The following is a 23,095-nucleotide window of genomic DNA, read 5'->3' on the forward strand; positions in this document are numbered from 1 at the left end:
ATGTTTCATGATGCATTTACATTTTATCCCAAAAAACAAATGATTTTTGATTAAAAACAACAACAAACCAACAATTTCAAAGTTCTGCTTTTCATTGAATCCCTTAACAAAAACCCTCCAAAAAACAATTATTTCTGATTGTCAAGATTTGAGTCTGTTTTAAAGCTGCTTTGTGAGTAAAAACAGAAATAACTGCAGGCATAAAACATCCAGCATTAATTGTATATTTGTTTTATTGCTACTAAAACGTCTTTCGGCATATTCCTTCATCTCCCACAGTGTTAAAAATGACATATTTTTGCACCTTGGTTACACTTTTAAAGAAATACATCCCTAAACAGCATGAGATAGCAATTTCAAGTAAAAGCTTCATGGAAATCCAACTGTAATATGAAAGTGCTGCCCTCTAGTGTCAAGAAGCGACACATTGTAGGGTTTTTACCACTTGATTTTCTACATTCCACCAAGAACTGAAGGCTAATCATAACTTGTAAGGAACCATGAACAAAAACATTTGTATTCTTTGCTATCACCTGATCTTCTTGTAATTCCTGTATATAATGTACACAGGGCTCACTGACGACACGCCTGATTCTTCTGGTACTGCTTTACTGTTTTCAAGAAGGCAAATTTCCTATGCAAATACCACCATAGATTATGAAACGTGCCAAGAGTGGATGTTAAATCCTCTGGAGCAGACTTAGCTGCTTTGGAATTTCAACATCAAAACTTGGCAGGAAATGGAAACTTGTGGGGGTTTCCCTCTGTTTGGGGGGCCCAGCCCTTCCTCTGTGCCAAGATCTCTATCGGCAGGGAATTGCACAGTAAGGGTGGAAACAATGCCATGCTGATAAACACTTCATTCTTGGCAATGGAAAAGAGCAATCGCTTTTTTAAATAACTTTGCTTAGATGGTGATATATATATAAATTTGTTCAGACTCCTTATAAACTCTAGACATAGAAAGAGGTCAAAGCCGGTACGTCCTGTGCAGCCATGCATGGAGAATATTACACAGCCCCTTAAGAACAGTTTGTACTAAAATACCCTGGAAGCCAACACAATCTGTCATCTCGGTTTTCCGTTAAGAGCACTTCCTGATGCCAGGATGTAAGGCGCTGACTTCCCGTTCTGTCGTATGGATGCAGCCTGTTCTGACACAGAAGAGATGGTTGCTGGGTGATCTATCACATGATCTGCAGTATCGGCCAGCTGGTCGCTCAATTGATCACGGTCGATGATGTTGGTGGTCTCTGAGTCCAGTTCCCGAAGGTTTTCTTCATAAAATCGATGTCTAAGGCGTTTCATTTGGGGAAGCTCCCAACATGTCTCCAGCACAACCAGGACACACACCAAGCCCAGCAGCAAGTAGACTGGAAGAGCAATTTTATTGGTCAGTAAATAAAAGGTGCAGATAAAATAACAGGGACTGCTTTGTTTGATGAATTTGTAACATTACTACTGTTACAGGAACACCTAGAATTTTTTATACCAACAAACAAAACTGAAAAAAAAAGGTGTCACGGTGAAAGGAGCCGCTGCAACATGGAGCCGACGGAAAATTATAACCTGACTCTGAAGAACCCCTTGGCTTAACGAGATTAATAGCATGTTTCGCCTCAGTAATTATCTGTCAGGCCCTCAACGCAAACAGTTCCCTTTGTTCATTCTTGGACGCAGCAGGCAATCATTTTCAGCCTACAAGCTTTAAAACACATCCCCAAAATGAACACCCACAGCAAAGTCATTATGCACTTATTGCCTTCAGAGTTGATAACAGAACTAACGAGCTGATGCTGGATCTACATTTGCCAGATGCCCAAAAATACAACTGCCCATCCCTCCATATAAGTTATGGAGGGATGCAAACATACTATCCCACACTGGCAAGCAAAGTAAATATCACACCTGGTGAACACTGGCATGTTAGTATTGTCAGTGTGATTATGTTAGCATGCTGACATTAGCATTAAACCTCATGAAAATCTTTAAAATCCAATGCACATGATGAAGAAAATATGAAGCATTCACCTTTATGGATTTGATTAAGTCATTCTCTTTTAAAACTCATCAGAGTATTTTTGTTATAAGAAATGAAGGCTGTTCTTTAAAGAAAATTGCCAAAAAGCTAAAGGTTTATTAAAACACTACGTATTACTAACTAAAGCATCTGGCTCTTACAGTTATCATTTAGGGAGCTTCCTAACTCTAGAAACAGAAACTGTGATGTTCTTGTTTACTTGCTTAGTTCCGCACTCCACCCCCCTTTGTACTCCTGTTAAAGCCACTTTGCACTGTTGTATGAAGAAAGTAGTGCACACCTGTGTATAAGTTGTTCAGGTTCTCTACAATGTCCAAACAGAGAGTAATGGCTGGTGGGAATTGGGAGTGAAAGCACTGCTACCCCATGCTAAAAAGACCCGGATGAGATGGTTCAGGCATTTTCTTACAATGCCTACTAGGTGTTTGGAGATTTTCTGGGCAGGTCCCATTGGGAGAAGACCCTGGGATAGACTCAAAACACACTATATATCTCATCTGTAATTATGTTAAAACATAATTATATTTGAATTGCTTCTTTTTATTTTCTAATGATCCAATAACCTTGTAGCATGATAGATGGCATTTTACACATTGTGTCTTTGGAACAAAGGGTGTATTTATATAGATATTTTATTAAAAGTCAGGAATTTCTAGGTGTCGGTTTAGCTCAGAGGTTGAGCAGGAGACACGAAGGCCTTTACTGTGCGTCTTCTCTGTTTTCACTAAAAACTATCTTATAGGCAAGAGAAAGCCCAAAAAATATTCCAGATTTTGATATTTAATTGTTTCTTTTTACAACATAAATGATCTATTTCATGATATATTAGATTAAAAAAATGTGACTGCCTTTTTAAATTCTACTCACCTGTAATGGCCAGCCGGTAGAGGTGTGGGTGTGGATTTACGTCTTTACTGGGAGTTTCTCCTGGTACATAATCTCCAAGGCCAATAGTTGTCAGAGAGATGAAGCAGAAATACAAAGCCTCTAGGAAGTTCCAGTCTTCCTCGAGAGCGACAAAGATCCATGCAGGGATAATTACAAAGATAAGGGTCGTGATGAAGGCAAGGAAGGCAGCATGGATGACTCCCAGGTGTGCCTTAGACATAGCCCATCGTCGATGGAAGTAGGACAGTGGACGACGTGTGACCACGGACATGATCCATTGAACCGCAGCAGAGAGGAAGAAGAGGGTAACAGGGATGCCAAGGAGGGAGTAGAAGATACAGAAAGCCTTCCCCCCATCAGAGAGAGGAACAGTGTGGCCATAACCTGAAGACACAACAAAACATGCAGCACTATGTAAATTACAGAGTTACAGTAATAAAAGGAGGAATTCTCCTCCAGGATTCACCCGGGATTTGTGAAAACTAACTGTAGTTAGCGTCAAACAAGACTCGTCAAGTCTTAAAATGAAGCAGGCTATAGAAATAAAGAAATAATTTATTTATTTTTAACATTTTTTAGGATATCCTCTGTAAACTTTGCATGATTTCATGCTGCCTATTAGTTTCCTTTTGGTTAATATAAGCTACCACTTGTGCCATGTCGTATGTGATGCAACAACTACTCTGTTAAAATGCTAATATAGCCATTATAAACTTATATCTCAAAGGTCCTCCTAGACCTCCAGAAAACTGAAAAATAAATAAATTCATGCATTCATATAAACATAAAAGTCTCACCCTCAAGAAGTGTTGGCGACAAATGCTGAAGGTTTGCACAAAAACTTATCGTTTTTTTTATTTATCTTAAAAAAACAAATGAGTTGAGATAAGGATTTATTCTTCTAGAGACGCATTTACTGATATGTCTGATAAAAATACTACTTTCCTGAGTGTATTACTTATACAAAGGCCCTGAAAGGCAGGACAAATACTGCTTTCATGGATTATTTATAGAATCTGGACCAAAATTCATACAATACAATAACAATACATGTAATAGAGACACCTTGAAACACACACTATTTATAAAAGGACATTTAAGCTAGACCTTGATCAATAAAATTAGGCAGAGGGATTTTTCTCATCTTGGTTAATCTTGACTTAAATACACAAAACATTATTACATGATATATTGAATTTCTCCATCATTTAACACGGCTTGCTTACTGTTAGTTCACTTACCGTACATGTCCAAATGACCAAGGGAGCTATTTTTATGTCATTTCTCTTTGCTCACATTAAACTGAGGTAACAGAAAAGTATATCAGTAACAAAGTAACAAATTCATTACTGTCTTTAGTAAACATTTCCAGCATCTGTGCTTTATTTAATTATTCATTTTTACTTTTACGAGTACTTTCTTCTCGTTGCAGTTTTAAAACAGGTTTGTTACTTTAGGCTTAACACGTTTGAGGGAAGTTTTTGTTTCACTTCACTGCGTGCCTTAAAACATCAAATCGATTTGAGGATAAATGGAGGGAACGGTAAAACAGAAAAGATATTCCTATTTGTGTATCCATCACTAGAGCGAACAGAAAGGAAGTATCCTTTGTAAGTGGCAGGTCATTTCAAATGCAATGTTTCTGTAAGTTCAACAAAGATCAGTAAAAACACAAACTGCTTGTGTGCAGTTTGTCACACAGTGTCTGCTAGCAAAAGGTACGGCTGCTGTATTTCCCAGGGAGAGAAAAGAGTTTGAGATAACTTCACTGAGAGATGGAGAATGATGTAAGAAACACAGGACAGGAGAGGAAGGAGACAGGTTATATTTAAAGGTAAGGACTGCTCAGTGACATGCGACAAACTGGATAAACTGAAATTTAAAGCTAGTCTATTGTAATTCTACATACTTGTCTGAACTTGAAGGTTATTTAAAGTCCAATGTAGTTAATAATTCATTCCCTTAACTACTATATTTTTTCTCCTTTGGAAAGAAAAAAATGAACATCCTAAACATTTATTATTCAAACCACATTATTTTCCAATGTGTTAAAAGTGGCTACAGGGGATCTTTAACCATAGACTTATTAGTTACAGCGAGGAAACCTGTTTATATAGCGTGCCACAAATTTACATTTATTCAGCTAAATGGGCCACTCACATTTTCGACTCTCGAAGCAAAGGCTTTTAAAGTCTGAACACCTGTATCCGTTGGACTCACCTGTTGTGGTCAGCACGGTGCTGGTGAAGAACAGGGAGGACACAAAGTCCCAGCTACGCTGGGTGTCGTTACCCAGGATGGACACTCCATAGTTACTGGCCTCGAGAGCGCGGGCCAGGAGCTCCTCTAGGCGAGCGTCAGACACACAGGAGTTGTTCCTCAGGAAGTCCCGTAGATCCGCTTTGAGCTTCTGCCGGAGCGCGTCTTCGTACGGCAGCTCGATGGCGGAGAAGATCCCGGCGCCGACGATGAGGTAAAGGATGTAAGCGACAACCAGCAGGCCGAAATTCAACGCTGACTGGTGTCTGTCTATAAACCGACGGCACGCGCCTCTTGTGCACCCGCGTACCATCCCACTTGCTTAAAGTTTGTTTATTAAAAAAAAAAAAAGTACTCAGTTTAATTTAAATAAATAGAAATCCTGGAATCTTTTGGTAGAGACTTCTATGCTGTACTCGGTGGATGGACTCGTCTTCCTCATTCTTCATTCCTCAGTGGTAGGGCAGTGGTGACGTCACTTATTCACCTTACCAGGTGGAGTGCGTCTTTAACTGCACTTCCCTCTCAAGCCGGTCGAACGGGTTTTCTGTTTTGAGTCAATGGAAATTAATTAATAAATCATGAGCAAGGTCAGCTTTCTTCGGTGACCCAGATTTACTGCGACCAAACATACATTTTGCATTATTAAAACAGCAGAACATCATTTTAAACCAAAAGACCATCTTTTATAGGGGTTAGGATACACCCTATACTTTCCAAGCCCATTTTCTTCTTTATTATTCTAAAAAAAAAAAAATTCAAACACTGTTTTTGAATAAACTTATGTGTTATCTAAACTTTGTGTGCTTCCATTTTCTTACACTTTTACTCCTCCATATCCCCGTGGACAGTTTTATCAGAGCGTTGAAAATCCTCGTTGTTTGTAATTAACACCTTTACCACTAGAAGACGCTAGAGACCATGTTTCTACAGTCGTGTGTGTGCGAGTGTGTGTGTGTGCATACTGTGAGCTACTGGCGTCATCAGAAAAGAAAAAAGGAACAGTTGATTAAAAAAAAACATTTTATTGATAAGTAACCGCCAGACATGTGCTCCACTTACTCCATCATCAATTTATCTTTGCATCTTTCCCTCTCATGTCTGGCATCTAGCAATAAATAATTATTTACAGCCATTAGGGAAGCACAAAATGAAAAGCAACAAGAAGTTACAGTCATTAGAGATGCTGTCAGAGCAGTAATATACAGTGAATGAGACAGCCTGAAATCAATACTGCTGCATACAAAGCTGACAGATAGAGGATGGTCATTAATTGATAGTCTTGGCTGGATTAACGCCTGAGTCTGGTGTATCCTCTCTCTCTCTCTGGTGGATATTTGTGGAATTCCCAAATTATCCCGAGACAATAATTCAGTTATCTAAGAATCAAAAAGAAAAATAGCCACTTTTAGGAACTGCTGTGTGGAGACATGATCTGAAGCAGTGATAGTAGGTAAGGTAAGTTCAACACAGAAAACATTGCACTTTTTGACAGTTGTACAGTTGCTGATATGACAATACATTTCAGATGGTTCCACTATAAAAAAAAGTAGATAAATTAATTTAATAAAGTGTTTAAAGCACAAAAGGTACAATTATTTCGAAAAGTGTAAAAAAAAATGGCCACAGATTTGTGCTGCTGGACTCCGCCCCCCTTTTCTCTCCTATACTAATCTTGTGATCTTTAAGAGGTGCCTGATCGTCAGATAGGAAACTACTCTAGGTTTTACCTTAAAGGTGGTACAATACACCACCTTTAAGGTGTACAATACACCTTACAAGTTTTATACATCACCCACAGCAGCAGAGGGCAAAATTAACTGACTCAAAAGCTTGCTTAGTTACTAAAGAATGAGTGAGGAATGCTTCAGGAATGACCTTATAGCTAATGAAAAATTCATCAGTACCTACCTAATAACTCCTGGTCTAGGACTTTATAGTAAATAAAGAACAAGCTAGGATGTATTATATTAATAAGTTATTAAGTAATAATTACTTCATACACTCACTGCTTTGTTAGACACACCTGGTCAATTGCTTGCTAATGCAAATAGCTAATCAGCCAATTTCATGGCAGCAACTGAATGCATTCAGGCATGTAGATATGGTCACGAGGACACGCTGAAGTTCAAACCGAGCATCAGAATGGAGAAGAAAGGTGATTTAAGCGCATTTGAATGTGGCATGGCTGTTAGTGCCAGATGGGCTAGTCTGAGTATTTCAGAAACGACTGATCTACTGGGATTTTCCACACAACCATCTGTAGGGTTTACAGAGAATGGTCCAAAAAAGGAGAAAATATCCAGTTAGCAGCAGTTCTCTTGGAGAAAAATGGCTTGTCGATGCCAGATGTCACAGGAGAATGGCAGACTGCTCTGAGCTGATAAAAAGGCAACAGTAAATCAAATAACCACTCGTTAAAACCGAGGTATCTAGAGGAGCAACACATTGAACCTTGAAGCAGATGGGCTACGGCAGCAGAAGACCACACTTGGTGTCCCTCCTGTGGTAACTGAGGCTACAGTTTGCATGGGCTCACCGCAATTAAACAACGTAAGATGAAATGTGTCCCAATTTCTGCTCTGACACTTGGATGGTATAATAAGAATTTGGTGTGAACAACATGAGAACATGAATCCATCATGCCTTACAATTACAGTTCACGTTGTTGTTGGTGTGATGGCGTAGGCGATATTTTCTTGGCAAACTTCGGGCCTCTTAGTACCAACTGAGTATCATTTAATCATCACATCTGACCTGAGTATTGTTGCTGACCATGTCCATTCCTTTATGACCACAGTGTTTCCCGAACACGAGTTCACTGTACTTAAATGACCTCCACAGACACAGGGTCTCTATCCAATAGACCATGTTTGTGAAGTGATGGAACGGGAGATTCACGTTGTAGATGTACAGTGAATAAAACTGCAGCAACTGCGTCTCATGTTCATGTCAAAATCTCTTAGGAATGTTTCCAGCGCATTGTTGAATCTGTGGCATGAAGAATTAGGGCAATTCTGAAGAGAAAAGATGGTCCAAACCAGTACAAGCAAATTGTACCTAATGAACTGACCAGTTAGTGCAGTTATCTGTATACGTACTGCTGCAAAACCTCATACAAAGTAGTTACTTAGTAGTTACAGATTTTTTCAGTATGACTCCTCCATTGCCTGTAGTCCATAATTACTTAATAAATTTTAAAAAGAGCAGGGTCCTCAAAAAGTATCTCAGTATTCAACATTCAAACGCACTTATATGAATAACTTAATTCTTTGTAACATAATAAAGGCAAACACCATAAAAATGTAATGTAGAAACTACTAGAGGAACAACTTATTTACGTTTCTTACACTAAAATTTGCCTTCACCATGCCAGTCATATAATAACATGTTAATAATCTGTGCATAATCACAGGAGGCAGGGGGTAATTAATGGTAAGGTAAACCTGAAATAATGAGAAACCACTGAAGTATGCTTTGGTCCTTGATGCCACATAAAAAGAGCAACAAGTAATCAGTGTAAGTAATTACTGTATTGAGTTATGAGGACAGTGGCAAGTTGTTAAGGCAAGGATAATTATGAACTCACCGGTACCTAATGATTCACTAACACAGGATCTCCCAGTTGATTCTTTAGTAAATAATATTTTTCACATGGAATGCCAAGAGCTGGATTTATTAGGGAACTATCAATGAGCGTTTACTATCAGGCCATTGCTGATCCATTCCTCACTTGCACTTTACTAAAAAGGCACATTTTTGTTTCACTTAATATAAAGTGTTAGCAGGATGTCTTACCTCTACACTCATATCTGAGGTCTGAGAAGATAACATGTTCCTGAGAGAACACAAACAGTCCCAGTCTGCCTCCAGCCAGGGTGTGGTCATACACGGCCCCCGAGTCGGACAAAATGTCCCTGCCCTCGTACACCACCACCCTGCAAAGGAAGCACAGTATAGCCAACCCAGTGCAAATCAGCCGTAGTACAACACTACCATGTTCACATTAAATTTAAGTTAAAATCATAAGTAAAATGCAAGATAACCTGCAGAAAGTAACTAAAGGCATTTCAATTTCAAATAGTATCATCAAGGACATTTTTGAGGTATCTTTTCTATTCTTCTTCTTTTTCTGCTTGTCTTTCGCAAAGTTACTATAAATTCACACTTTACGTTTTTCTTGACGTTGCATACTTAACTTTTTTTTCACGGACATCACAGAGGACGTGATGTCAGTTGGAGATATATTCATAGCAGTTACAATGGAGCTTTGGAGCAAGTATCCAAAATATCAATACATGTCCGTCCTTCACAGTCAAAGAGCAGGAGCTTCTTTTCAGCCTCACATTCACTTAGTGTACAGTTGTACATTCATTCTCCAGTACAGTCATTCAGTAACAGGAATGCAGCACTGCCACAGCATGTATCAAAAAAGAGTATTTTTTCAAATCTGTCACATAACAGCTTTTTTCTCTGACTTCTGTTTTTTCCAGATTGGAAATCTCACTATGGCAATGCTGTTGTTTTCCCCATCTGCACATAAACAGCACAGAGCACAGAGAACTCGTAGCCTGGGGTTGTTTTTATTTTGTTGTTGTTGTTTTTTTTTAATCCAGGCTATTAGTGAGAAATACAACTAAACAGAAGTAGATGTGGCAGGTTGAGGAGAAGTGGGTTGGACTTGGAAAGTGAATTACACTGTTATCATAAAATAACTCTTAGAGATTGATGATGTCCTCGAGTGTAAGAACATTTCAGGCTGACACAAATGTGATTTCCACAGATTGAAGAAGTCATTCTGCAGATTGTTGTTGCACTAAAACCTACATGAACTGAACTGGGCCACAAAAATTTTATTTCAAAGAACATGCCCAGATTTTTCTATTTTTTACCTATAATAACATTAATTTTAATAGTTTGCCATACATGCAAATATACACAGGCATGTTCAGCGCTATCACAAATGTCTAAAATTCCTGCCTGCAAGTTGGATTTTGACTTAAAATTAAGAAGTTTCTTTGGAAATAATAGGCAATAATGTATTCCGTGGGTAGTAATTGGGTTAAAAAATACTGGTATGGTCCTATAAAAGCCAAGCCAATAATACCTGAATGTTCAGCTGTAAATGTTCAGTTGTTTCCACTAGAAAAGAGCTCGAGTTCTCCTGAGGAAACCTGCCAATCTAATTCTAAAAGTTTGGTGGATTCCAAGATCATAATCCAGCTGTGACAGCTGTTTATGACAGCTCAACCCCAAAAATATAAATTAAATCCAGGTTCCAAATACAAAAAACCAGCCGAGCGACAAATGTTTCATCTCAGTATATCTGGGGGTTTTTTTAAACTTAGGTTATTGTGTAAGTGTATCTAATGAAAGCATGTAAAAAAATTGCCTTAATACTATGAAAAAACCCATTACAGGCAATCAAAAGTCATGCAGTCATGATAAAACTTGAAAACTTTGCCATGAGTCCTGTGACAAACTAAGTACACCCTTAATGCTTCCATAGGACTTAAGTAATGCAAAAGACTTTACCTCAACCTAGCTGTCAAGCACAGTAGTGGAGGTGTGATGATTTGTATATGTTTTGCGGCCACAAGACCTGGGCACCGCACAGCCACTGAGTTAGCCATGAGCTTCCCTGTATACCAAAGTATTCTAGAGTCAAACTTGACACCATCTATATGACCTTAACAGAGCTGTGCATAAACAAATGCTCGGAGACCTCAATGAGCCGATTCACCACTGTAAAGAAGATCGGGCCATAATCCTCCACAAGGACGTGAGAGACTGATCACGTCAAACAGAAAATGATAACATCAAGTTATTGTTGCTAAAGAAGGAATGCAAAGAGTCCTGTGAAAAACGTTCTTTTTCACATGACTGTCGGAGATAAGGACGCACTTTTTAATCATATTATTTTGCTCTAGCATATCTAAACCCTCATGACTTCCTGACTACAGGGGCTAGCCACAAGAAATTTTCAGGCCTGACATCTAAGCTCTGTTAAAAACAACAGCAAAATTCATTTTACACCCACTCCATGTGTCACAAGCTAAAGCCCAAATCTCATTTTTTGTCAGCATGATTTTCTCTGTAACCAACTTTGAGCATCAATCTCATGGGATATATCATAGTTTCAAAGCAACATTGGCCCAATTAAATGTTGATGATGTAGAGAAAGAGAAACATGTGTCAGAGAAAACTTCAAAAAGTGCATTTGGGATAAACTTTTAATACTTAAATCATCATGTGGGATAGGTTGCTGGTCAAAACAAGTTACGGGATAACATATGAAAAGTCTCTTTTTCCTACATTTTGATACGAGGCTAATCTTCTAGCTGTATTTAATCATATTTTAAGTTGATTCTGAGTGGGTCAGGTGGGAGGATTCACTGATCTTTCATGGAAAAACCCAGAAGTATAACTACTTCACAGAGCAATATCTTCTGTCAGAAATGAATATATGCTGCATATTCTGGGGTCACTGCTTCTTTCAAGAATCAATAATCCATAATAAATCAAACCACAGTTGTGGTGACACTTTACATTATGGTTTGTACCTGATAAACCCAGTCTTGGGTCGGTGGATAAGGTGCATGCGGTAGGGTGTGTAGTCCTTCCAGGCAATTTTATTGGGGTCGTGCCACAAAGTTCTGACCTGAAACATATTCAGGCGCCACGGAGGACAATCATATTTACCAGAGTATCTAATGTTTACTGCGCCAAACAATTTAATATTCAGAAAGTGTTATCTTTTAAGATAAGATTTTCTTTGTATTTTTTATGATACTGAAAGCACAATAAAAAGGTGGCAGATTTATGAGTTTACTCATTCTAACCTGGTGTCTAGTGTTTCCTGTGTGCCACAGAGCATTGCGCAGATACTCCCCTGGTCCTGTGTTTGAGTTGACCAGTTTGATTGAGACTCCAGCAGTGCCGAAAGCTTTGGTTGGCTTTTTCTCCCAGTAGGCCTGAGACACCTGCGCTTACAGAAAAAAAATCAATGTGGTGGAGAGAAATGGTTACATGTTCTCTATTATGTATTTTAAGTTTATTGCTTGTGAGAATTAAGAGTCAGCGTTCAGCTCGCACCTGTTTCCACATGACAACGTAGAAGCGTTGACTGGACTGATAGGCAAACACAATCCCTGCGTAGTCGTCATCTCGGTTAGTATTTACATAAAATGTGACACTGAAGTCCACGGCGCTGAACTTGTCGTATCCTGTTCAGACACAGGAATATTATTCATGTTGACTAATCACTTTCATTATATGTCTTATATGTTTAGTGTTTTTTATGGTTAATCTCACCTAAAGCGATCCCGGGGTCAGAGTTGGCAATCTGCAGCAGCTCTGTACCCTGGCTGCGGATGACCCAGAGGGGGTCAGACTGCGTGGTGCCTTTAGGGTCCAACAAAACAACCTGAAACTTCCGGAAATCTGTAGACCCAATATCCTGGTTCAGGGGACAGGGATCCAACGCATCTGGAATACTGTCATTGTCAAAGTCATCAAAGCATGCGTCTCCACTGCCATCACCTGAAAGAATAAAGAAAAAAGAGAACAAGTGTAACTTGACTTTTCCTTATTATTTTTTGCCAAGATGGGGGAAAAGAACTGGACAAGATAACATGAAAATGTACTAAGAAAACCATGTATGATGGTGGATAGATCAACCTTTTAAGTATTATTAATTACACTACAGAGAGCCATTAAGTGTTTATGTTGATGTCCAAGATCAATATGACCTAAAGCAATGGAAACTGGACTGATAGTCACAAACTTTTATTTCATGACTGCAAAATCCATTAATCATAAATTGTACAAGTTATTTTCCCTGTGTGACAGCAAACTATTTGTTCATGTCTGTATTTTGATATTAGCTATGTAAAGCCTGACACACCTATGACTGGCTAGAATGGGAATCAGGTCTTATTTTATTTTTAAATGAAATCAAATTGCTCACTTTTTTTTATTGATTTGAAACATCCCTGTTTACTTTCTATTTTGCCTCCTTGGGTAGACTAGGATAGGATAGCTCAGCTGTAACAACACTGACCATCAGAGTCTACCTGGTCCCTGTTGGGTACCAGTCTGCAGTTGTCACGGTCATCAGGGATACCGTCATTGTCGTCGTCATGGTCACAAGCATCTCCCTTTCCATCTTTGTCGTGGTCAGCCTGATTGCTGTTGGCAATATAGGGGCAGTTGTCTAGAGTGTTTTGGTGGCCGTCCTCATCGATGTCCTCATTGTCGTCGCACATGTCTCCCACCAGGTCACTGTCAGAGTCAAGCTGCCAACACATGTGGATGTAGTGTATAATATGTTTTGGGTCACTACAAACAGCATTATTTATTTAGTGCAGGGAATACTTCTGTATTAGCCTGGGGGCTCGGATTAGATGAGAAATTAGCTAAAATATATAAATAAATAAAAAAGAGGTCACAATTAAATGAAATTAAATCTTACGGTTTCTCTTAAGGTCCTACCTCAGCATTTCAATCAAGTTGAGTTTTGGGACTATAGCACTACCTAGATACTTTCTTTTTCTGTTGTAGATTTACTGCTGTGCTTGGGATCATTATACTGTTGCATGGCCCAGTTCCAGCCAGGCTTTAACTGTTGGAGAGATAGGCTTACATTTGATAGAATACTTTGTTATGTTATGCATATTTGTTCATGGTTGACTCAATAAAATGACCAGACCCTATGATTTGGGCAAAACAAGCCCAAATCATCATCATCCATCCAACCAAAAGCTGGAAATGATAAGCTAAAAATATGGCGACCAGTTACAAGCGTTAGCTAATTGTATGAATTATCAGTTAAAATTATTAATTAAACATAACAAGTAAATATTTCTCTAAAATCAAAAGTTGGAAATAATTAACTAAAACATGTCTCACAGTTGGAACTGCTAGCTCAAAGCATCAATAAACAAAATAGCTTTCTAAACATTAGCTAACCTGTGGCAGCAGCATTTAATGAAGAGTTTTTAAATATAATAGTGACTAAAAGTAGTTGATTAATGGGTGACGGAGTTTTCTTACTGTAACTAATGAATTGTAAGCAACATATAATCACAAAGAGTTTAAAATAAACTGGAGGCAGTCCGAATCTAACTTTAAAATGAGCTCAAATGCACTTATTTAAATATAAAAGGTATGTTCATAAACAGATTAGTAGATTCATCTGACAGGGTTTTGGGGGTAAGTCAGAAGAAAAAAATGTTTGAAAACTTGATTTTTTCAAGAACCTGGTCTGGGTTATGTAGAAGTGGACAGTTGTCACACTGGTCTCCGACACCATCCAGGTCTGTGTCCCTCTGGTCGGTGTTGTAGACTAGAGGACAGTTGTCCCGGTCATTCAGAACCTCTGAAAGAATAGACAGAAACACACACACATACACAGCCTTTAGACTGATTTTTAAAAAAAAAAAAAAATTTTTGTGAACATAACCAGACAAATAATATACATCAAGGCTATGTTTCGGTAAATTCAATTTCATCTATATTTTCAAGTTCATATCTACTTTTTTTGAGTTATTATATTGCCAGCACTGTCACTTTATTACCACCAATTGATCCTGATTCCAAGCAGACTAGCTGCACATTCAAGGCCTGGTACAATGAGTTGTTCTTACCGTCTCCATCTATGTCGATGCTGCAGGCGTCTCCCTCTCCATTGTTATCAGTGTCTGTCTGCATAGGGTTGCTTTCAAATGGACAGTTGTCGCAGCTGTCCCCAACCCCGTCCCTGTCAGAATCAAACTGCCGAGGGTTGTACATCAGCGGGCAATTGTCCTGTGTCAAAAAAACACACATTCACATGGATGTTTGCATACGGCAAGACACGCCTGTTTTCAATCATGGCGACTTTAAAGTGGTTTTGTCTCACCCTTTCATCTGTGATGCCATCATTGTCATCATCAGGGTCACAGGCATCGCCCTGTCCGTCCGCATCCAGGTCTTCCTGTCCAGAGTTTGGCAGCATGGGGCAATTATCCTGCAGCCAGTCACAACAAAGATTAATGGTATCCAACCAGAATGCAGCTCGGGTATCTCTCAACAAGTCTGAATGATTTTAGCTCACGCTGAAGTAGATATCTTACCTTTTCACAGTGATAGGTGGCATTCTGCTTGCAGGGTAATCTATTATTGGGCCAGCCATCCAGATCAGAGTCCTCACCACACAGGGAGCCATCGCCAGCAAACCCCACCGCACACACACACTTGTACAAGACCTCAGACGCCAGGTCAAGGTATATACACTCAGCATACTTGTGGCAAGTGTGTGTGTTGTCTTTGCAAGGGTTATACGGTTCACACACCTACAAACAGAGCAGCTCTTTGAGAATCCAAAAGTCTCTACGGTTAATGACTGCAGGTCAAAGCAAAGAGAAAAACACCTGCCTGCCTGGTTTTCAGGGCTTCATCCAGACCGAGGCCATACGGTTGAGTGCCTTTATGGCGCGGCGGACAGGGCAGGCAGTAGAATCCAGGGTCTGTGTTTATGCACAGTGTAACACACACTCCCTCCACTTCACACTGAAGAGATGGAGGTTGAGAGATTATCCATGTTCAGCATATCAAACATGAACTGTACAAAGGTGTTACGCGTGTTGAAAGAAAATCTCTTTGTCAGGATCAGACTACAGAATATTTCAATGGTTACTAAGTCAGAGAAGTTAAAAATGAGTCCACTGACTTCTGGAAATGTCATTAGCGCTTCAGATAAGTATCGGAAAAATTAAAGTTTTGACAAAACGATTCCATCAGGCAAAAAGTTAATGACTGATGAAAGTTCTTAATCTCTGGAGGAATATGAATATCTGTACCAAAATTCTTGGTAGTTCATCTAGCTGTCTTGTCACTTAAATCAAAACCATAAATGTGGTATTAGAGGAAAAATCTGGGTCACCAATGTTATTCGGATGCATCATCTGGGAGCCATAAGGTCTAAAAAATTCCCAATAATTCATTCCATAGTTATAGAGACACTTTAACATATGCAACCAACTGACAGGCAGGCATTATCATCACTGGAAACGGCCCTGCTGACCTTGTCAAGTTGGGCCACAATTCACTGCAAGGAAATAAAGATAACTCCCTGAAAATCAATGAAATGCAGCATTATGCTAAGGAATTTTGAGGAGGACCTTTCCTACGCCATACATCAGCGAAGTTAGGCCATTGTTGCGCTCATATTGTGTAGTGTGATCCTGTGTCTAATCTCATTACCTCATTCTCATCTTCACAATGAGTGCCGTTACCACTGAAACCCAACGGGCACCGTCCACATTCCCATGATCCATCGCGATGCGTTGTGCATTTAACCCCAGGAAAACAAGGATTAGAAAGCAAGCACATATCTGAAATGCATAAAAATTTACACATAAAAGTCTTTTACACTTAGTCACAAAGCAAATTGTTCAAGTGTGGGTCAATTGCACCATAATGATTCTGAAGGAATTCATATTCGAATCATTTCTCTTTTCTATCCTAAGCCTCTGTAATTGAATAAAGCAGAGCAAACAGTGAAGGATATTATTTCTTAATCCTCAATTGTTTGAAAACATGTTCTCTCCAATAAAATGGGATTAAGGTTCTCTATGTATGTGAGGCTTAGCCTGCATGTAGAATAACATTAGTTGGTACAGCTGCACAAGGTTAAGGTTTACCTAAAGGACATGGTTGTTTGTTACATCCTTCATAGTCCACAGCATCTCCAGCACAAGGCTTCCCGCCGTTCTGAGGGGCGGGGTTCACACACTCTCGCTGGCGACTCATGAGGCCCCCGTTACATGTCTCTGAACAGACTGACCATTCAGTCCAGGCCGTCCAGCCTCCAGCAACTACACCGAAATGCATCATTTACCTTTGAGCCACTTTTAATGCGTATGAGTGCTTTCAAATGTGCAGCTGTGCGCTCCTACTTACTCGGGCAGAGCGTGTTGTTGCAAGGTTGTGTCTCCATGGCGCTACCTGTGCACCCCTTGCCCCCCTTCTGTGGTGGAGGATTGTTGCACAGACGGACCCGTGTAATGTTTCCTTCTCCACATGTGGTTGTGCACGCAGACCAAGGAGACCAAAGGCCCCAGTTCCCATCAGCACGCACTAGACAAATAAAGACAAAAGAAAGTCAGACCACCACTACAGCTCAGCAGCGTACAGAGAACAAAACATGTTTCCAATTACGATTAGAATCTCTACGATCTCCATTTGTCTGAGGTTTCATATTTTCGCCGTCTGGGAATTGCCAGTTCACTGTTTTGAATAGGACTTGGCTCAGTCAGTCAGTCACTAAAAGAGCATTAAGCTGAAACAGGTGACAGATCCGATGTGCAGAGTGATGCCTTACCCTTGCGGTCACACTTCATCATCATGCAGCTGCGGGTTTGGACTGACGGGCCAGAGCAGGACGGCATGATGCCATTGCAGGATCGACCCCTTTGCTGCCCTCCACGTCCACAGGTGGCGGAGCAGTGGGTCCACTCAGACCATGGGGACCAGCCGTCTTCATCATCTTTATTACATACAGACAACAGACGTGTTGTTGTTGTTGTGTTTTTATTATATTTATTAATCTTGGCATCCATGTAAAGACAAAATCCCAGCTGCAGAAAAATGATACTCACTAAGACAGACAGGACAGCAACTTCCATCGACAAAAGACGGATTGATGCAGGACACAGGAGCACATGACACCTGTTGACAAACCACCTTTCCATCCTGGCAAGACAGTCCAGTGTTGATACATTTAGATTTTCTAACAATATCACATTATTGAATCCAGATGTTTTGCTGAATGCCAGTTCTTGCAAGGAATGGTATGTTTTCATGAGTCATAACAAGTCAGGCTAGTCCTTCATCCCATCCTCAATAAAAATAATGGTTCTTATAAAAAGAAACAGACGTAGGGATGAGGATGAAGCATGCATAAAATATAGAACTTCTGGTAATAAATGAAACCACATTGCATACAAGTGAAACTTCCCCAATTGGTAAACATCGTTTAAAGGAACAGTTGGACATTTTTAAAATGCTGCATATTTGCTTTTTATTAAGTATTAGAGTGAAGCGAAGCAATAATAAGTTGCAGCAGTCAAGTCGTCAACCAAAGTCCTTGTGTATAAAATCATTGGTAAGCTACCTTGAAGATTAATTTAATGCTAAAGGTTGTCACTTATAATTTTCCATTTTACTTTGCTGGTGTAGATGATGATATTAATATCTGCTCTCTATCTCTTATATATCCTTAATTCAGTTAAATGCTTGCATGGTATTTCCCCAGGAAATTCTGCCAGTGTGTTATTGTAGTTAATAGATTTGTTCAGCACAAACCTGGCAAGTACAGGAGGTGCAGCTGTCAACCTCCCAGTCCTCCCCCTGCTCGTACACTCGTCCATCCTGCACGCACCATGCCTCACTGTCTCTGTCAAGATCATTGTCACTGCTGTCACCATCACCACCTCTGCGGCTGCTTCTGATGCTGCTGCTGATGCCACTGCCGTTGCCATTACCATTGCCACTGCCGCTGCTGTTGCCACTGCCATTGCTGCGGTCACGGCCGTGGCTGTTGCTGCTGCTGTTGCCGTTCCCGTTGCTGTTGCCATATCCTCTGCCACTGCCGTTGCTGTGGCCACGGCCGTGGCTGCTGCTGCTGCTGCCGTTGCCGTTCCCATTGTCATTGCCCCTGCCATTGCCGTTGCTGTGGCCATGGCTGTGGCTGCTGCTGCTGCTGCTGTTGCCGTTCCCATTGCCTCTCCCATGGCCTTTCCCTTTGCCACTGCTGGTACCACTGCCATGTCTGTTACTGAGTTCATCCAAAGATATCCGTATCTCTTCATTTTCTTTGGACTGAAAATACTAAAATTAGCTAAATACATTTTTCAAATAAGAAAGTATTATTGTGTATTTATATTGAATGAGACCAGCCAAACTACTGTGGGCCATATCTGTGGGGAGATTTCCTCTTGGTTTTTTTTTTTTTTTTTCCCCCAGAGGCATTTGCCACAGACCACAGTACTTCCTGACAGAAAATCCTTTATTTGTGCCATTTGCACTGGAAAAAGAATTACTCTCAGAATTTAAATTCAGTCAACTTTTCTGTGATGACACAGAATAAAAAGTGTATTACAACCTTGGTAAACACATAGTTATTGAAAATGGACTATTACTGGTTTAAATAATCTAAAAATAATCTAAAAAAAAAGATTTAAAAATGTTCATGTTTAAAGTTACTTTTACCTTAAAAATGACACAACATTTTAACCTGTTTGCTAAAAAATATTTAAATTCTTGCTCATGCTGCTATAAAATAATGTACCATCAGGCAATAAGAAACACAATTTTAACAAATACCATGATAAATGTGCATGCTTTTATGCATCTTACTACTCTATCCAAGTCTTCGAGCAGGTTGTTGGTCACAACACGTAGGCCATGGATCTCAGTGAGCAAGCCAAACAGGTCCTCACACGGATGAAGACAGATTTGCGATGACAAGTTGCTGACCTTTGCGCCATCCACACCTGTGGAGGAGGCACGAGTATGTGTGGGCTTTTCAAGATTTAGATATGATTCTGCTTTAATGATAAAGAAACAGGCGGAGCAACTGTACTGATGCATATGTGTGGTACCTGCACACACTCCTGCTGCATAGAGGAATATCAAAAGCTGAAGGAGACCCCTCAGATAACCCATTCCTGCTTACACATAAATAACACATGCAGTCACCTTGAAATATAGAAAGTAACCTCCTATATAGAATCCAAGCAGATCTCAGGCATAGGAAATAAAAGAAAAAGAAGGACAAAAAGAGAGAAATAACCATGCATACCTGCGTTCTCCTTGCTCCTCTGCCTTTCCTGACTAGAAATCACAGCCAGTAGGCTCGTCCCTGCTGCAGCTCCGCAGGGGCTGTAGTGGAATGTCTCCTTTTCCTCTTCCTTGATTGCTTCCCTCCTTTATTATCTTCTCACCTTGGTATCCAGAGTGAAGATCACCAGCACAGTTCACTCAGTAATTTGTCACTGAATCATCCAAAGAAAAGAAAAAAGGGATGGGTTTGGTAAGAGAGTAATCTGAGTAAGAAACATGCAGACAGCTTTGTTAGTTCGGGAGAAATCTCAAACAGTGTTATTTGTTTGAGAGTGTGTGTGTCTGTGTATGTGTGTGTATGTGTGGCAGGAGCAGGGGCCATATTTTACCCGTGTGTCTGGCGATGAACTAGGCTGCATATCTCCCAGCGAGGAACCCAGCTGGATGGAAGGAACTGTGTCTGTGTGTGTGTTGACATCTCGATGCAGGTTTCCCAGACACATCATTTACACTCTTCACTCTCCAAAATGAGACTTGCATGCACGAATGCACACACTCACACACCGAAACAGGCACACAGGCACAAACACACACTGTTACTGGCTGCACAAATTTTCCAATATTTTAGCAGCGAGAAAACTGGCATTACCATAAATCCTTTGCAAAAATTAGAGGCTCGATGCGTGTGTGTTTGCATGTGTGTGCTTTTGGAAGTGCTGTGTGCAGAAGATTGTGAGCTACGAGAAAACTGATGGAATACAAAAACATCTACTTCGGCTGGGATCTCTCTCTGTTTGGTCTTCTCCCTGCTGAGTCAAAAAGGCATCATCATCCCGAATCACATTTTCCATCTGTACACTCCACTTGTGGACTAATGAATCTCACAGATGTGTGTGCACACATGCATGCGCCTGTGCCCATACAAACACACTCACACAAAATCCCAACAAATTTTCTATTTCCAGATACCTAGAAACATCACAGCGGAGAACAAATAAGAACAGAGACCATGTTTCTTCCTGGAAGTGGTTCAGTGACAGAGACAGTGAAAGCAGGTGCTGTCACTGCTCTGGGAGTCAGAAAAAGCCCAAAAGTAATAAGATCTGAGGGGATAGAAAAAGGTAGAGTTGGGTGAGATTACTTGGCAGAGTCTAGCGTGACACGCTTGGAGTGATATGCTGTGCGGAAGGCACACTCTGTTCTGGGATCTGTCTCAAAGTCCTGACTCTGTTAGTCTTACACTGTGTTTATGGGGAGAAAATAGTTTTAAAGAGGGCATCCACTATGGTCTCAAAAAAACTGATTGAAGGCTACAGGGGCTATCGCCAGAAGGTAGTACTGAAAGCAACAAGAAGACCTTTAATAAGATTGAGGCAGGATGAGAAACAGGGCACTTTATGCAATCAGGCAGCTTAACAAAAGCGAGGTGGTGTTGCAGCAATTGCCCCATTTCTCCAACAGTAACTAGACCAGAGAACTGAAAGGGCTTCTGCATTATAGTCTAAGTCCTTGCTGTGAGCAGAAACTTCAGTGCCAGGCAAGCCAGACAATGACCTGCAATTGCCGCCCCACTCTAAGCATAGTGGTCAGAGAATTACATGGGCTTAAAGGAAAAGGATTTACATGGACGAGTGCACAGTGAAGCAAGAATGGAAAAGGTTGGGGATAAAGGTGTCATAAGACAGAAAAGGTAGGCATGAATGATATGATGAGACTTGTAAAAGACTGTCCTTTATTTATATATGATCTAAGCTCATTCCTGCTTAGTTAAATAAGTGTGTAGCATGCAGATAGATAGGTGCTGATTCATCTGACAGAGTGCAACCCTTTGTTTATCTCAGTAACAATCACTGCGAGGTCAGTAGCTCTACAGGTCAGTAAAACAGGACAGCATTAATCCATTTATCAGATATTCTGCAGATTAGCCTGCAACGCGCACGCTTCTGGGATCTGTAGTTCAGAGTGACGATTTTCTGAATGAATCCGAGTCATTTACACAGTGCATGAAGGTCTTCATATATCAAAGGCCTCTGTTATTAGACTCGGTGGTGCTGAAATCAAAGCTTGACCTCAGAGTAATGCGCAATTTCTATCAACCGGTAGCACCTCATTTCTCTCAAACCCCTGCCGTGCGTCACGCTCAGCGCACGTACCCTACTGCTCCCCCACCCATGTGCCCAAGGCGACCGGGCAACCATGAGGTGTGAAGTGAGAGTTGACAAAGCGCCCGGCACTGCAAGCCTGAGCGAAACCGGCCCCCTCTGCGCTCAGGGCTTAGCCCGGCTCAATTAGCGTGACATACTTTCCTCTGTGATCGCCTGCCTTCCGCCCGGCTTCTGGACACAGCGGATTATGCCCACTAACTTCGGCTGCGCACTTCCCAGGAGGCACAACAAAAAGGTTTTCTTAACCATTTTACACACAGTTTCAACAGAAAAGTGACTTGTATGACAGCGGAAATGACTGTGGGCAGGGATATGGCTGAGTTTATTCCTCAGAAGGAGATTGTGTATAATGGCTTGCTGCCTTACTCTGACCGGTTGGACCAGGAGGCCACGGAACTGTTGGCGGAGATCAAAGCGAACCTGTGCAGAGCTGTCCTCCTCAGAGAGCTGTGGCCCGGGGTCGCTTTCTGGTCCAGGAAACTTTTCTCGTAAGTACTGAAGCAAGATTGGCGTATGATTTAAGACTACCCAAAGGTAACTTAACCCATAGCCAAAGATTCATAACAGTGGGCTTAACAATTGCCTGTATCTTAAAATAAAATTGTGACAGAGTTAAGCAAAGTTCATCAGATAGTACATTTGATTGCTACATTTGAAATAGACTGCAATCTGTCCTTGGTTATAGGTGGAAAAACTTTAAAAGTGTCCTTTGCTGTATTCTTAAGTCTGGAGTTCCAGGAATATTAGTGCACAAAAGCATTTAAAGAAGCAGCTACTTGGTGTTATTGACCTGTCTGCCTTAAGAGGACATCAGGGCATAGTGTTCTGCCTTATAACTTTAATTAAAGGCCGAACCTTAATTCACTGTGTGACTTGGCATAAACTCAAGTTCAATAGATTAGGTTTAGTGTTGAGA

General features: G+C 40.5%; 3 protein-coding genes across 3 annotated transcripts in view; 1 reads left to right on the forward strand and 2 right to left on the reverse strand.

Annotated features, from left to right (window-relative positions):
• Position 1: 1 nt before the first annotated feature.
• On the reverse strand, positions 2-5,649 carry LOC146663791 (potassium channel subfamily K member 1-like). The gene is made up of 3 exons (XM_085416722.1): positions 5,150-5,649; positions 2,909-3,313; positions 2-1,373 (listed from the first exon to the last, which is right to left on the reverse strand). The coding sequence occupies exons 1-3, from the start codon at positions 5,499-5,501 to the stop codon at positions 1,069-1,071; spliced, it is 1,062 nt and encodes a 353-aa protein (XP_085272848.1). The 5' UTR covers positions 5,502-5,649; the 3' UTR covers positions 2-1,068.
• Positions 5,650-8,969: 3,320 nt separating this feature from the next.
• LOC146663792 (thrombospondin-2-like) lies at positions 8,970-20,202 on the reverse strand. Its single transcript, XM_085416725.1, has 20 exons — positions 20,034-20,202; positions 19,834-19,899; positions 19,589-19,725; positions 18,536-19,051; positions 17,830-17,923; positions 17,553-17,717; positions 17,132-17,308; positions 16,873-17,046; positions 16,433-16,563; positions 15,605-15,739; positions 15,304-15,522; positions 15,090-15,197; positions 14,836-14,995; positions 14,449-14,567; positions 13,251-13,485; positions 12,503-12,730; positions 12,284-12,414; positions 12,031-12,171; positions 11,752-11,849; positions 8,970-9,126 (listed from the first exon to the last, which is right to left on the reverse strand). Exons 2-20 carry the CDS (start codon positions 19,895-19,897, stop codon positions 8,970-8,972), a joined length of 3,189 nt encoding a protein of 1,062 aa, XP_085272851.1. The 5' UTR covers positions 19,898-19,899; positions 20,034-20,202.
• Positions 20,203-21,723: 1,521 nt separating this feature from the next.
• The window catches only part of LOC146663793 (proteasome activator complex subunit 4B-like), a 50,524-nt gene continuing 49,152 nt past the window's right edge, over positions 21,724-23,095 (forward strand). The window contains exon 1 of the mRNA XM_085416723.1: positions 21,724-22,667. Coding sequence (XP_085272849.1) covers positions 22,462-22,667 — 206 coding nt within the window. The 5' untranslated portion in view covers positions 21,724-22,461. The remainder of the gene's footprint in view (positions 22,668-23,095) is intronic.

Source organism: Rhamphochromis longiceps, linkage group LG8 (genome assembly GCF_057381845.1).
Source record: "Rhamphochromis longiceps isolate RC_006_pf linkage group LG8, R_longiceps_female_GT1.1, whole genome shotgun sequence".
In the NCBI taxonomy this organism is placed as follows: Eukaryota; Metazoa; Chordata; class Actinopteri; order Cichliformes; family Cichlidae; genus Rhamphochromis; species Rhamphochromis longiceps.